General features: G+C 36.5%; 1 protein-coding gene across 3 annotated transcripts in view; it reads left to right on the top strand.

Moving 5' to 3' along the window:
- Positions 1 to 14,874, top strand: part of NBEA (neurobeachin) — a 444,651-nt gene that overhangs the window by 413,902 nt on the left and 15,875 nt on the right. For 2 of the 3 annotated variants that reach the window (XM_056503564.1, XM_056503580.1), the window contains 3 exons: positions 8,437 to 8,526; positions 10,005 to 10,197; positions 12,661 to 12,732. In XM_056503564.1, coding sequence (XP_056359539.1) covers positions 8,437 to 8,526; positions 10,005 to 10,197; positions 12,661 to 12,732 — 355 coding nt within the window. The remainder of the gene's footprint in view (positions 1 to 8,436; positions 8,527 to 10,004; positions 10,198 to 12,660; positions 12,733 to 14,874) is intronic. The other variant, XM_056503573.1, reaches the window with a different exon arrangement.

Below are 14,874 nucleotides of genomic sequence, written 5' to 3' on the forward strand. Positions count from 1 at the left end.
GACTTTTTATTTCTTACTCAAGAAAATGTAACAAATTTATCTGTGCTTTATAAAAACCTTGAAATAACTGTTTATTATGGGAGGTAGTGCACTTAGAATCCTAGGAGCCTTTTTAAAAAACAATGTATGTTTCATAAGTTTCCTCTGTTTAAAAAAAAAAACAACAAAAAACCAAAAACAACAGACAACCATCTCAAAGATCTAAAAATATGAATTAAGATTTCATCATCCTGGCTTGTATTTCATATGCAAAAGAGAAAAATAAATTAGTTAAGGGATGACATAATGGAAACACTTGGCTTAACAGCAAACACTGCTGACTAGGAATGACAAGAAATATGCAAAAGCTAAGACTGTAATGGTAGATTTTTTTTAAAAAAAGAAGACAGAAAGATGCAGGCAAGAATAGTTTCTGTATGAGTGTAAGTAACTAGAAGAGCTTGAATTTCCTGAAACTTTAAACTGGCAACACAAAGTCAAGAAGAAAGCAAAAGTTTGGGCAGACTAGAACATGATGTTTAGAGTCAGATCTTGCTAAAGCCGAAGAGTGAGGACTTTTTCTTAGTAACAGGAGTTATACAGTGAGAGTTATGTTGAGGAAAGGAATCTGGTCTGGTTTGGTTTGGTTTGGTTTGCAAATACTAAGACACACCTACAATTTTGTATGTTACAATGCTTTGATTACCATCCCATGAAGAAGTAATACAAAGGAGCAGTACCAAAGGGGAATTCCATGTTGAGCAGTACATTTTAGTAGTTTTGCATTGCAGAATCAAGATGTCAAAGAGAACTTTGTTCCATAGACCTAAAGACCAGATGGGGAAGATCATCTAGACTGGTCTCTCACCCAGCAAATCACATAGGGCTTTTACCCATTTAGCCTTCTGGATCTGACCATCAGGGTTGGTGTCTGAATAATGAAGAGGATGTGAAAGTGTTTCCTTATATAGGTAGAGCTTAGGTGATAAGAAGTTATTTCAGACAGTCACCTTAAATATTTATAATCCAAAAACAACTTTTTTTTTTGTTTGTTTTTTTTGGTTTTTTTTTGTTTTAAAAGAAATGAATGAATGTCTTTGGAAAAGATGAAATTGTTTTTCAAATTGAGAGGATTCCTTTTTTCTGAGGTGCTTATTAGATGCTCATTGAAAAATTATTTAAGGGCAATTTTGAGTTTCTAAAAATAAAAAATTCTGATTACATAGGTTTCAAAACCTTAACTATTTATGTCATTAAGTTACATATTTGATGAATTATTGAATCATGCTATTATATCTCTTAAAAACTAGTTTAGCAGTAAAATATTTTTTAATCTTTCTACTCAGTAATTTAATGATCAAAGAAAGCAACATTTTTTTCCAAACTTAATACAGATTTGGACTAATGATGACAGAGCAATGATTTAATTTGGCATGACATCAATGAACTCAAGAGTTTCAGTAAATGTTACCAATCTATATAGGACAGAAATAATTATAAACATGAACATAAGAAATACAATAGTTCAACTGAAGACAATAATGGCATGAAAAGAGAATAATACTTTTTTTTTATGTGGTGGATGGCCTCACTACTTTCCAGAGTTATCTGAGGATGGGGAGCGGACAGGGAGATGCTGAGCTCTTCCCTCTGGTATTCAGGGGCACATGAAAATGGTTCAAAGTTGTGCCAGGGGAAGTCTATACTTAACATTAGGAAGCTTTTCTTTGTTGATGTGTGGTCAACCACTGTAACAGACCTTCTGGAGAAGTGGCCAGTGCCTGAAGCCTCTCAGTGTTTAAGAGGCATTTGTACAATGCCCTTAACAACATTCTTTATCTTTTGGTCAGCCCTGAAGTGGTCAGGCAGTTGGACTAGATGATTGGTGTAGGTACATTCCAGCTGAAATATTCAAGTCTGGGCTAGACTATACAAAAGAGAGAGAAAAAAAAATCTTGACTGTATTTGTAAACAAAATTATGAATAAATATATTACTTTCTTCAGTTCTGGGATATGTTTAGGGTTTTGCACAGCATGAACTTTTGTATATAGGCAAACAGCATGGAAGAAAAGGCAGTGGAATTGTTTGTCATGGTCTTGGACCAAGACCCACATTTTTTGAAAAAATCACAGCTGAAAAAAGAATGTAATGAAATGAGCAGTGTGCCCTGAGAAGCCCCAATGACAGCACAGACCTTGTCAGAGGAATTTGGAGTCACATCCTTTTGCTTAGTAGTAGAGCAGATTTTTTTTTAGGTTCTAGTGTAATTTATTGGGATTTTTTTATATATATTAGTGCTAAATTCCTTTGTTCTGGGCAGAGCTGGTAGGGGCAAGAATGAGAAAAATTATAGGATTTTTCTTTTCCTTTTGGTATAGTTTCAGCCTAAGGAAGTTCTCCACGATTTTCAGGGGAATGGAAGCATTTGTTCTCAGGCACATGGGAACTTTACTAGTGAGAGAATGCATGAAAGAGTAAGGATCACTTTTAGCTAAACCTGTCCTGCCTGCAGGATATTCATCTTTATGGTATTTTTATTTCATCTGCTTTTGTTTGTGAGATATATTGAATTTATTTCCCACTTGCAGTCCATTAACCAAATGTTTGCTTAAGCTGACAGATTGTTTACAATATTTTTTTTCCTCAAGAGAGTCATATTGGAGTACCAGGGACAAGGATGAGAGAGATATAAAGGTGAGAGAGGGGAGAACTAGGTAGCACAATTAGTAGCTTCATGAGGTCAATGTGAGAGGTAATGGGCAGCACTCCCTGAGACAAACAAGATCACCAATGTGACCATGCCTGTAAAGAGATTTTACCTTTCACATTCTCATTGCTTTCATAGCACTGTCTCCTTTCACAGGGGAATGAGGAAGAAGTTCAGGGGTGGGCAGCTCTGGGGGGAAGCTTTGGGCTGTTGCTGTTCTGCTGGGGAGCCATTTAATTGCACACAGGATCCAGTGAGATGCCTCCTGTGAGGGGAATGAGCTTAAGGATGCCCCTTCTCCATTGTTAAATTAATAAAGTAGTGACCTGTGGAGAAAATCCATTTCAGTGCCCATCTTTCAGTCCCTTGAGTATCCTGATTAAATAACTGACTGTATTGAAGCCTCCAGAGCAGTTGAGTCATTGCTTGTGTTTAAACTACAGCACTCTCCTCCAAACATACAGTAATAAAATGGAATTCAATACTCTTAATCAACTTATGAAAAATCCGGAAGATATTGGTGCTGCTTAACATCTGTAGATGCACAGATAAAAGGAATGTCTCACACCACTTGTACAAAACAAAAACACTTCAAGCTGTTTATGCTACCCACCAAAGGGCTGTCAGTCTTATTTGCTCTGAAGAGGAGAGTGCTTGGGGGCTGTTGAGTGTGCTGCCTGCACAGGAGGGAGAGTACATAAAGAGCTCCTGTGTTTACTTGGATGCAAAAATGAAATAAACTTTCAGGAATAGCAGTGTGGATGGATATTGTTGTGGTGCATTTTTCTCAAATGCCTACGGATTTTCACTCTTCATTGCACTCAGTTCCCACGCACAGGGGAAAATGGATTATAGGAAAATTTCGATGTGGTAACAAAGAATAAAACACACCAGGATTATGGGAATTAGTAGTAAGAAGCCTGAACATGTAAAAATAAAATGTAATAAAAACATAAAGAAAAAAAATTGAGAAAATTTACTGATCATTGTGGTAATCTGTGAAGCTTAATAAAACAAGAGTACTTCACATAAGAATAAAAATATTGTCTGTCTGCAGCACAGTCTGATTTTTAGGAATTTTTCTTCCCTTCATGAAAGTGTTCATGCTTTTACATTTCTTGTGTTAGTTAAATCACCAGGCATCTCTATCAGCAAAAGGGATTTTACAAATGAAACAAACTGTTAATATCTTCCTTGGTGATTTTATCTTCATTTCTAAAGATCCTTTTTAGAGAAAAAGTATGTTAAAAATAAACTGCTTCATGGTTTACCCTTTTTGCAAAGGTGTGCCAGCAAGCAAACAAAACCTTAATTTCTGTGATGTTTCAGATTAGTCAGTTCTAGCATTTGCATTTAGATTAGGACTGTGCTTTTGAAATTAATATGCCAACCACCCCTATTTGCCATGCTTTCATTCAAGCTGCAGAGCAGCTCTGGAGTGTGTGAATTGGCTCCCAAGCCACAGAAGCCAAATGTTTCAGGGGTGCAGCTGGCAGAGCTCCTCTCCTCTCCTCTCCTCTCCTCTCCTCTCCTCTCCTCTCCTCTCCTCTCCTCTCCTCTCCTCTCCTCTCCTCTCCTCTCCTCTCCTCTCCTCTCCTCTCCTCTCCTCTCCTCTCCTCTCCTCTCCTCTCCTCTCCTCTCCTCTCCTCTCCTCTCCTCTCCTCTCCTCTCCTCTCCTCTCCTCTCCTCTCCTCTCCTCTCCTCTCCTCTCCTCTCCTCTCCTCTTTTGCTGTGCGTCTCTGTTTCTGTTGTTCCACTTCTTCCTGGTGCAGGCATTGCCTTTGACCACTAAAAGTAATTCTTACACCTAAAGAAGCAGAGTTCATGGATTATTTAGTAACATACTTGTATTTATTTCAATTAGAATTAAAAAATAAGCTCGGATACTTCAATAGGCTGAATAACAAGCAAAGCAGATGTATTGAACTCTTCATTCCATGGGAAACTGACACTAAGGGCTCATCCTCCAGGGTGCAGGGCAGCATCCCAATGTCCTTGTGAATGTGCAGTCTACCTTTAAGCATAAAAATTGGAAACCAATGAATTATTTTCTTTGAGCAAAATACACTGAGGATATTGATCACTGTATTATTCATATGATTCGATTATCTGATATATTGATTTCTTGCCCAAAATGTATGCAAATATATAATAGATATTTCTTTATATTACTTTTAAATGACCATGATTAAGTTCTGTGAAGTTGTGTTTTGTTTGAATGTATAAATTAGCTTGTGTGGGGTCGACTAATTTTAAGCTTGGAATTGCCAGCAAGTCTGCAGATTTTCTTCCTCATTCAGACCTATTATTATCAAATAATATGCTAAGAGCCATTTTATTTTTCTGAATACATGATCATATCCTAACAGATACTCCCTGAAGTGTCTGGAGTACAAATCTCATTTTATGTGTATTAAAAACAGTAGGGAATCTCAAATCAGCTCACTAAAGAGCTTTTCTGCAACACCTTATTGAGAAAGAGAAAACTAATATAATTGCCATTTTGTTGTTCTGAAAGCTTTAAATCTGGCAGCCACTGAATTCTGAGCTTATATTTTTTCTGCATGTAGGCCATTTCATGAAGGTGAAATGAGAAGAAACTTTATTTTATTACAATTTTTATTAAATTGACTAGAATGTGTCCAAGTGAGTGGTGTTGCACTTTGCATGCAATACTCAAGATCTGATGGGAGAAAAGGAATTGGTTAATTAAAACAAAATGTTTTAGACCAATAAATAAACAAAAAAGTTTGATGATTTACAGTTCAAGAAAAACCGTGATGTACACTTACCAGTTTTCAGATTAGTTTTAGATACAGCCAGTTTCTCTTGTAAACAAATCAATGTATTACATTATTATTCACAGATCTGTTTTGTACCTGCTTTTCATTTTGTGTCAAGTTATCTGATAGGAGGCAGCATTAGGAATACCCTTGGGCCAGTCACTTTATCTCTGTGTGCTTATGTTTATCTTTTGTGTTAAGTTTTGACAAGGTTTTTCTGTCCTTTGTGAGTGTTGTGAGCTCCAGAGAACGATACCAGTGGTAGCTGTGCACAGCAGTGGTCTCAGTGCAGTAGCTGAATGTTGTGGGTATTTTTTAATAAGCATTGTTCATTTTCTTTAAGACTTCTAAGAGGTGTCAGTTTTACAAATGGTATTTTGACTGAAAAGGATAACATTACTATCCATGGGGTGGGGGATAGGCAGCTGTCTTGTAAATGCAAGCCAGCAAAATTATTCAATATTCCCTGAATATCAAGGTCTTGGTTCTGCATTTGTTCTGGTTACAAAAGGACTTGACATTAACTTAAATGTTTTAAAATTATGGGAGCATAGAGTGTGTGAGCATTTACCAGCACATCTTCAGCTATAAAACAGCAGCTGCTTTTGATCATTACATTTTGAGTGTCCATTCCTCATAATCTGAAAAATTCATGTGAGTATCCTATTTCTAGTCTGCTTCTCTTTCTCCTCCTCTATTGCCTTCATAAATCTACTTGAACTGAAAGGGAAAGCCAGCAGAATTTATTTGTGCAGAATTTACAGACAAACAATCAGAATTTGCCAAGACCAGGCAACGTGAAAGTAAATGTGTAAATTAGAACTGGACTGCATTGAAAAAAATGAATAATTCATTTCAGTGTTCCTGTGAGAGAACATAAGTATCATTTAAGGGATGACTATAAAGGGTAGGAGAGGAAGATCTGGGGTTCTTTCATTATTGCTGCCAAATACACTTCACACTCTTATTTCAACACAGAATTCTTTCAAAAACTAGAATTAAATTAACCTTGATAATTATTTGACCAAAAAAAAAAAAAAAAAAAGAAAATTACTTTTCTGAAAATACCAACGGATATGTGTGGGAGTATATATTACACTGATATATACTGATATTGTTAATATTAGTATTGTAATTTTGAAAATGAAATTCACAAATAAGTATAATTAATTTTTTTTTCTTCTCAGAAATTCACAAAGAAGTATAATTAATTTTTCTTCTTCTCACCTGGCAAATCAGTTCTGAAGTACTGAATACAATGAAAATACTATCTTTATGTGACTTAAAGTGAATTCTCTATTCCTGTATAAAAAATGTCTGCATGAGTGAAGGTATTTCCACATTGTGTAAAGAGATACTGCTTGTATGGTATATATAGATAGGTGCTGTATGGATATATACACATCTATATACATATGCCCACACAAATGTGCTGATTTTGAATAAAAAGTCATCTGTGATTTGGAATTAATCCATTATTAAATGATGTTAATAAAACCTGAGATGCTCACAAGTTCCTAAGAAACAGTCTGTGCCTTGGAGGCTGAAGTTCACTCTGAATTAGTCAACAAACCAGAAGTCACCTGTACCAGTATAATTACAGCATCAAATATGCTGGGGATACAATCCATTGAAAGTCCTTCAGCTGCTTGACTGGGCTTTGCATTAAGTTTCTTTTTCAGCAAATGTTTGTTTGTGATATTCCATTATATACCTGTCAGTCTAGGGCATTAAGAGTGGTGGACATCAGTGACCTGTTAGGAAATCTCTCTCTGACATCTGCTCTTAGATCTATGCTGTGGAGTAAAGCACAGATTGGCTTGTAGGAATGACAAAATATGTACATTAAAAGGATTCTCCTGTATCCTGAAGTATTTATGATGCTTCTTACTGTTTTATGTCTGAAAGAAAAAAAATAAAATTACCAAGATAGTTATATTTTTTGGTGGGTTTTCATGTTAATTCTGTGTAGCCAATGAAAAATTCATAAAGCTCACAAGAAAAATATTAAGGGTCAGTAGTTCAGGCTACAGTATATATAGGTACATAATGCACTGTGCATTTCAAAATCTGACAGTTTAGTTTGCTAGGAATACTTTATTCTTGATTTTACAAGGTCAAATAAAATAATACCTGTCTGAAAAATGAGTATTCTCTAACAGTATTGTTTCTAAAGTAACAATCTTCTGTCAAATTTTTAAAGAATATATCTTAGCTATATTTTTGTTTGAATGAACTCTTTGAGTAGCAGAAGAATTTCAGTATATGTGCTTTATTCTATTACCTATAGAATTAGTCAAGGTTTATTCTGAATTTAGACTTGTCTTAAAGAATGCATTTAAATTGCAGATTTCATTCCTGTGAAGCCTGAAAGCCCATGAAAAAACTCAATAAAAATTAAGGATGAAATAAATATTCATCAAATTGGAAAGATTTCTACATTAATCTTAATGTGCCTGACAAGATTTGTTTCTGGCATTTTTTTGTTTTCACCTACTAATGTTGTTGAAATACTACATTTTTATTGTACTTCTTATGTAAATTTTGTTTCTCAGTTTTCTTTTCTTTCCCCCCATTTAAGATTCCAGAAGCTTATTTTATTAGAGATCCTCATACTTTCCTCCTTACAAAGGACTTTATTAAGGTATACATGTCCTTTTTAGTGCAAAAAAACCCCCAAAAGCTCTCTCAAGACCTGAACTGCATGTCCTCACAGGTTAACATTTTCACTTGCTGGAGATGAGAATGGTTAGTTGGTTAACTGAAGCATGCTTGAAAGGAGAAGCAAAGCTTGTCTACAAAATACTAACACTTGGATGAGTCTGCAGCCTGGGAGGAGAGCACCGGGTGAATTTTCTGGACTTTTTTCATGGCTGACTTGGGCTGTGCCTGCATTGCCACAGAGTGTGTTGACCTCTCTCCTTGATGCATATTGCTGCTGACAGTCCCTCTCCTTTGCCCGCAGGCCATGGAGGCGCAGATACAGAACTTTGGACAGACGCCATCGCAGTTGCTCATTGAGCCCCATCCACCTCGGAGCTCTGCCATGCACCTGGTGAGACATGACTGCTGCCTGGGAATGCATTCCCTCTGAACCTTGGGATCCCTTCTAGGTCATAAAGCACTCATTAAAGCAACACTTTTAATGCCCCCCATTGCCCATGCGGCCATGCTTGCTTTGGGGAGCAGCAAATCACAGAGCAAGGCAGAGGTGTGACCAGCTTTAGCTTCATATGGTCCTGGATTTTCCTTACTAATACGGCATAAGAAGGCCCCATCTTAAAAAATATCAACTTGATAAATACATATCTGCATTCTTGTTTCTGCAAGGAGTGGGAATGAATGCAGGCTTTCCTGAGAGTGAGCCTGTTGTTTTGTTTTAAAGGATGCATTGTTAGGGGCAGATTTATGAACAATGTCTGCTTGACAAAAATGAAGTATTGGAGTTCAAATCATACTGGAATCCTCCCGCTCATTCCTCTGGGAGAATGAAATGTATGTTTTGAGTTTCAATTCAAACTCCAAAATTCATTTCCATCACATTCCTCTCTGTGCTTCTTGCAAAGAATCGTATGAAATAGCCAGAATGAATAAGACAGATTTCTGTGCCCCTGAGTGCCTTTGATAAAATGCTTAGAGCTAGACTTTTTTTGAAGCTTTGTAAATCAACAGTAATACATGCAGTAGTTTCAATCATTTTATCTATCTATAAGGTAATCTCTCTATCTAGCTGTACACTGTGAAAGTGAAAATTGGTCTGGAAGTGGTTGTTGTGTTATTTTAAATGTGTACAAGTCAAACTTAGGTAATATTAATTTTACATTCTTAAGATATGGATAATATATTTTTAATAATTCGAGGTGATAAGCAGAAAGAAATATTTGACCTTTTAGAAATAGTTCATTTTGTTATAACAGTGGCTGAAAAAGTACCCCTTGAAACTCAATAGCTGTCCTTGTCCATGTACAAACAATTGTGTCATTTGTAGAATCATGAAACAGGCTTAGGCTATTATAACCTTATTAGGTTGCAGACTCCCTAATAAGCATATGCTTTACATAGAATTAAATTGTCTATGTTTGGAAGTGCTGTATTTCATATGAGGAATTCATTAAGAAAAGTATCTGTGAGTTTTTGAGTCATTCTTAAAATTTCTTTTTTCAACTGTTGTAGTTTATAGAATTGATATGTATTATGTATTAATTTATTAATTTATTAATACATAGCTCTATTTTATGAATATTAATTATGGAATAATTTTACTGTATACTAATTAATGCTAATGGTCATTTTGTACCCTATAATGATAACCCTTACCATACCTATTCTCTACTTATCCTCGTGTAATGTTCCAATAATAGCTTGTGCTCTTGCTCTCCTCCATCACTAGAATAGATACACAGGTACTGTTGTTTTCCCTGTATGTGCACATGCTTGCCTGCTCTTTTTTAACCTCGTTATCCCTCAGACCTGCTCACTAATTGTGTTATCCCTTCTGTTTTCTTCTGCTCTCTTCTCCTTTCTACTCAACAGTGTTTCCTTCCACAGAGCCCCCTCATGTTTAAAGATCAGATGCAGCAGGATGTCATCATGGTGCTGAAGTTCCCATCCAATTCCCCTGTCACACACGTGGCAGCCAACACGCTGCCCCACCTGACCATCCCTGCGGTGGTGACTGTCACTTGCAGCAGGCTGTTTGCAGTCAATCGGTGGCACAACACAGTCGGTAGGTGCTCGCAGGCACGACCATTCACATCTGAAAGCCTCAACAGTGCAGTTTCGTTCTGAGAGCAGTTTAGCTCACACGCCTGCCTGTGCGCCAAAATTTACTGTTTCTTCTGCTTTGTGTCAAATAATCCCAGCTCCTGTTTTCTCTAGTGTCATTCCTAGAAACACTCTCCTTAACAGCTGCACATCACCATGGCAGCCAATCGATTTGTGGTTACTTCAGGGTTTGATATCATGCTTTTCAGGAGACTGTTGTTGCTCTCCATACAGCAAATATTAAAACGTCCCAGGTTTCAGGAACACATACTGGCATGCTAGAGAGTGTATATCCCTATTTGCTGCCTGAGAGAGATCTCAGGATCTTGTCATAAGCCTTCCCCTGGGTCACTGCTGGATTGTCTGGGACCCTAAGCAAGCCTAAGCAGCCAGACACTGAACTATTCTGAGAAGTTTCCTCATTCCCTCACCAAAGCCCATCCAAGAGAGCCATCCCAAAATTCCCTTCCAGCCCTCTCCTCAGCTCTCCATATTGCCATTAGGACTGTCCATGTCACCTGGACATGCACAGTGATGCTGTTTAGGCATCACTAAAGAGGTGGTGGGGCCATGAGATACATGAGGTAGGAAAGGTTTGATTTTCTCAGGTAGTTTCCTGCAGCAATAGCCCTTCTGCAGCAATATCTGGAAACACTTATAATACTCCATCAGGTGCAACTACATTACATGCAAAAAATGGTTTTTCCCCATATCTTTAAAACAAAAGGTAAAAATCTAGAGGTAGAAAACAAAAAAAAAACAAACATTTTTTAAAGTATTTTGTGACAGTGTCCTCAATGTCAGGAATGATTCAGAGGTGCAGAAACCATCCTGTCTTGTTTTAATACACCTTTGACTGACATTGATTGGCTAATTCTTCATTATTTTCCCTTGATTTTTCAGGGATTCTGTCCAAATACTCTATACCCATCATCATTCATGTCTCCTCTATTTGAGGAAGCTTATTTAGCTCTGGAGTAATCCTTTCTCTTCCAGATTGTCAAGTCAAGAGAACCCAAAATACCTACCCATACTTTACTGTGAAGGAATTAATCTCGTTGATACTGCAGTATTCTGGAGTCAAGGGTTTCCCCAAAAACTGACATTTGAAATCCTTTAGTTTAGCTGAAGCTTTGTTGGTCTCCATGGTGCATATGACAGTAAGGTTTTAAGTTTTCCTCTGTATTCTTGTAAAGCATAAGTCATGTTGCAAACATGTAGAACTCAATGCATGAACCAAACAAAAATTAATTTTTTAATTTAATAAAAAAAAAAAAAAAAGGAATACTTTATAAATATAATAGAAAGAGAGGAAAATGAAAGTGTTTAGAAATCAAACCTCATTGTAATGGTTTTCTTAACTTTTACATTCTGCTTGGCAATGTTGCTTATACTGCAGGAGGCTAATCCAGGACAGGGTATCAATTTCCTACTATTGCCATAATATTATTTTAATAAAGCATAACTCTAGTATAAAAGGTAGGTTTATCTACAGAAATGTATGCACAGACCACTTGTTGTAGAATGTATGTAGAGCTTTGGAATTAATAAACAGCAGGAGGCATGTATATAGACATCTCATATTAAAAGGGAATGAATCTAAGTTAATACCAGTAAAGATCTGTCCCAAACTGCTTGGGTTTTGAAAGAAGAGACAGAAGGGAAGGAGAAGTTCTCAGACCAGTGTCTTTCTGAAAATGGCAGAACTAGCTTTTCTTTTACCTCTTTCTGCTGTTTATTGCACTAGTAGAAAATGGGCTTTATTCATCAGAAATCTGTATGTCCTATTATAGAAGATATTGTGCAATGTGGCAGTTCATGACAAAAATTATATTTTCAGTAGTGACTATTTGATTTAATCCCATACCAGGGAAGGTGCTCAGAAGAGCCAAAGCAATGCTATCCATGCATGAGAGCAGGTAACATTAAATTTGCAGCCCCTATGCACACTTGAACATTTTAAGGACTGCTCAGAATAGAATTAACAGGAATAATTGTGTCACATTTACTTAGCCTGCAGTTTTACATCTAAAAATTTTAGATAAATCCATGAAAAGATCCAAGTTTCTGTCAAATACAAGTTTCCATATGTAACAATGTTTGTTCTAATTAACTTTATTTTCTATGCTAAGATCTCTGCTCAAAAGTTAAAAAAAAAATCTCTTATACTATTTTAAATGAATGTGTGTGGCTGCAAAAGTTGTCATGAAGTTGACTTTTCTACATTTAGTGTTACTTTTACATAAAGGAAGAATTAACAAATGCATATTTGTGTAGCACAGAGGAAGAAATCTTAAAATAATAATAAAGCAAATAGTAAAAAGTTACTTTCTAAAACTATATAATAATCCAATAATTAACTTTTAGACCTAGAAAAGTCATGTCAAAGTATTTCTATGTGCTTTATTCTTCCTTTTATGTGCAGGCCTTCGGGGAGCCCCAGGATATTCCTTGGATCAAGCCCATCATCTTCCAATTGAAATGGATCCATTGATTGGTATGTCAAGGTGAAAATGTAGCAATATATTTGAAATTGGCATTTCCAGGAGTTATTGATTAAGTTATATTTGTATGTTCTGCTTCATTTAACACAGAAAATAGGAAAATATTTATTCTTGTCAGCCCTGGAAAACTAAAAGCATTAGCTATTGATGCTGAATGAATTACATGAGTGCTATTTGTTATTAACATCACCAGCAACTGGTATTTAAGAAACTACCAATTTAGTCAGTTACCTTGTCAGCCCATATCTATAATTCTGCTCTCTTATCAGGTCACATTAGTAAAATAAAATGTGAGGGTCCTGTGGAGTCAGCATTTTTTTTTTTTTACAGCCAACACTATGCTTATCAGTGCAGATGCAGATCCATTTATTTTCATTCACTTTATGATTTGGATTTAGTTGACAATGTTAATTTAATAATTAAAATACTGTTTTTTTAATTGATAGTATTTTTTAAAATTCTGAATTTTTTGAGAAAGTGAATTGAGAAATAACATCTGCTAAAATTGTTAGATTTCAGGACTTCCTAACAATCACAAATTATCATTAATTTCACTTATTTGATTTGTGTGGGGGGAGGGAATTCAGTAATTTGAAACAGAAATTGGGGATAAGGAAGGTTCTTAGGGGCAAGTTCACAGCATTGCTCTGAAAAAGAAAATACATTTTTAAACATAGCCAGATATAAAATTCCTTTTTTGTCTATGTCAATATTCATGTCCAAAAGATTTACATAGAAGTACCTCAGGAGAGTTAGCTTTCTCATTCTGTGTGCTTCATTTGATCTCATATAATGACAGTGGTTTTCTCTTCAGTTTCTCCTCTCACAAGCTAAGGCAAAACTATTGCACCCATCTGTTTTGGAAATTTGAGTAATTTGCTATTCATTATCTTTCAGCTGATGGACGTAGAGGGTATGGTAATTTAAATATGTGTTCTTAGAATGTATATAAACATGATATTTACTTCCACAAGCAATTTTAAAATAGAATGGAGTGGGGGGTTTTTGGCTGAATCTCTTATTTCATGCAGTTGTGAGCAGTATAAGTAGAATAGTGAAAAATAGGGAAAAAATCAGATTATTATCTGCATTAAGTTGTGTTCTTGTGTTAGGAGAAGCATATTTATCAGAGTAATTTTTACCTCCCTAACTTCTGGTAACTGAAGTTAGTTGTCAAGATTCCCTCCATAACCACTACAGAAAGAGAAACTCTCTTCTGGAGCTGTCTGGCACTTGGACAGCCATTACAGTGTGAGATGACTTGTCATGTGAAAAAATGTCTTCTCCAGTGAGACTGGATGGAGTGGGTAAAATTAACTTAGCTTATATACTTAACTTTCAGAAAGTTAATATTGAGATGGAGTACACTTTTATGGTGTTGCCATATCTTGTCAGAGGGAGGACAGAGTGCATTAGGTGGGGTCTCCAGTCATTAGTATCCTTCTGAATAGCTCTGTTTAGCTCTCTTGGTGGGATTCTGCATGAACCATTCCTTTTCCCTCTGTTTGGAGAAGTTTCTAGGTATCATTGCCTCTTTTAAAAGTACTGTCTGTGATCTGGGTCCCTCCTTGAGAAGCAGATGATAAGACTTACTTTTCCTCTGCTGGAAAATTGCATTAGGTTTGAATAGATTTATGGAATCATAGAATAAGCTGAGTTGGAAGGGACCCATCAGGATCATCCAGTCCAACTCCTGGTCCTGTGCAGGACTTCCCCAAGAGTCACACCGTGTGCCTGAGAGCAGTGTCCAAACTCTTCTTGAACTCTGTCAGGCTGGTTCTGTGACCACTTCCCTGGGGAGCTTGTTCCAGTGCCCAAAGACCTTCTGGGTAAAAACATTTTCCTGATATCCAAGGCAAACATTCTCTAACTCAGCTTTGTACCTTTTCCTTGAGTCCTGTCCCTGGTCACAAGAGTAAAGAGATCAGCTCCTCCACTTCCTCTCGTGGGGGTGCTCAAGATCACAACGAGGTCTCCCCTCATTCATTGGTGGAATCCTTGTCTTTAATCTGGTTAAGCATCTGGAGGTATGGGGTTGTTAAGGCTGCACAATACAAGCAGATTTCTGAATCTATCAGAAGAGATACCAACCACCAAGAGTTGGCTCTCTGCAGTATTGTTAATATTGATTTCTT

The sequence above is a fragment of the Oenanthe melanoleuca genome, chromosome 1, assembly GCF_029582105.1.
Source record: "Oenanthe melanoleuca isolate GR-GAL-2019-014 chromosome 1, OMel1.0, whole genome shotgun sequence".
In the NCBI taxonomy this organism is placed as follows: Eukaryota; Metazoa; Chordata; class Aves; order Passeriformes; family Muscicapidae; genus Oenanthe; species Oenanthe melanoleuca.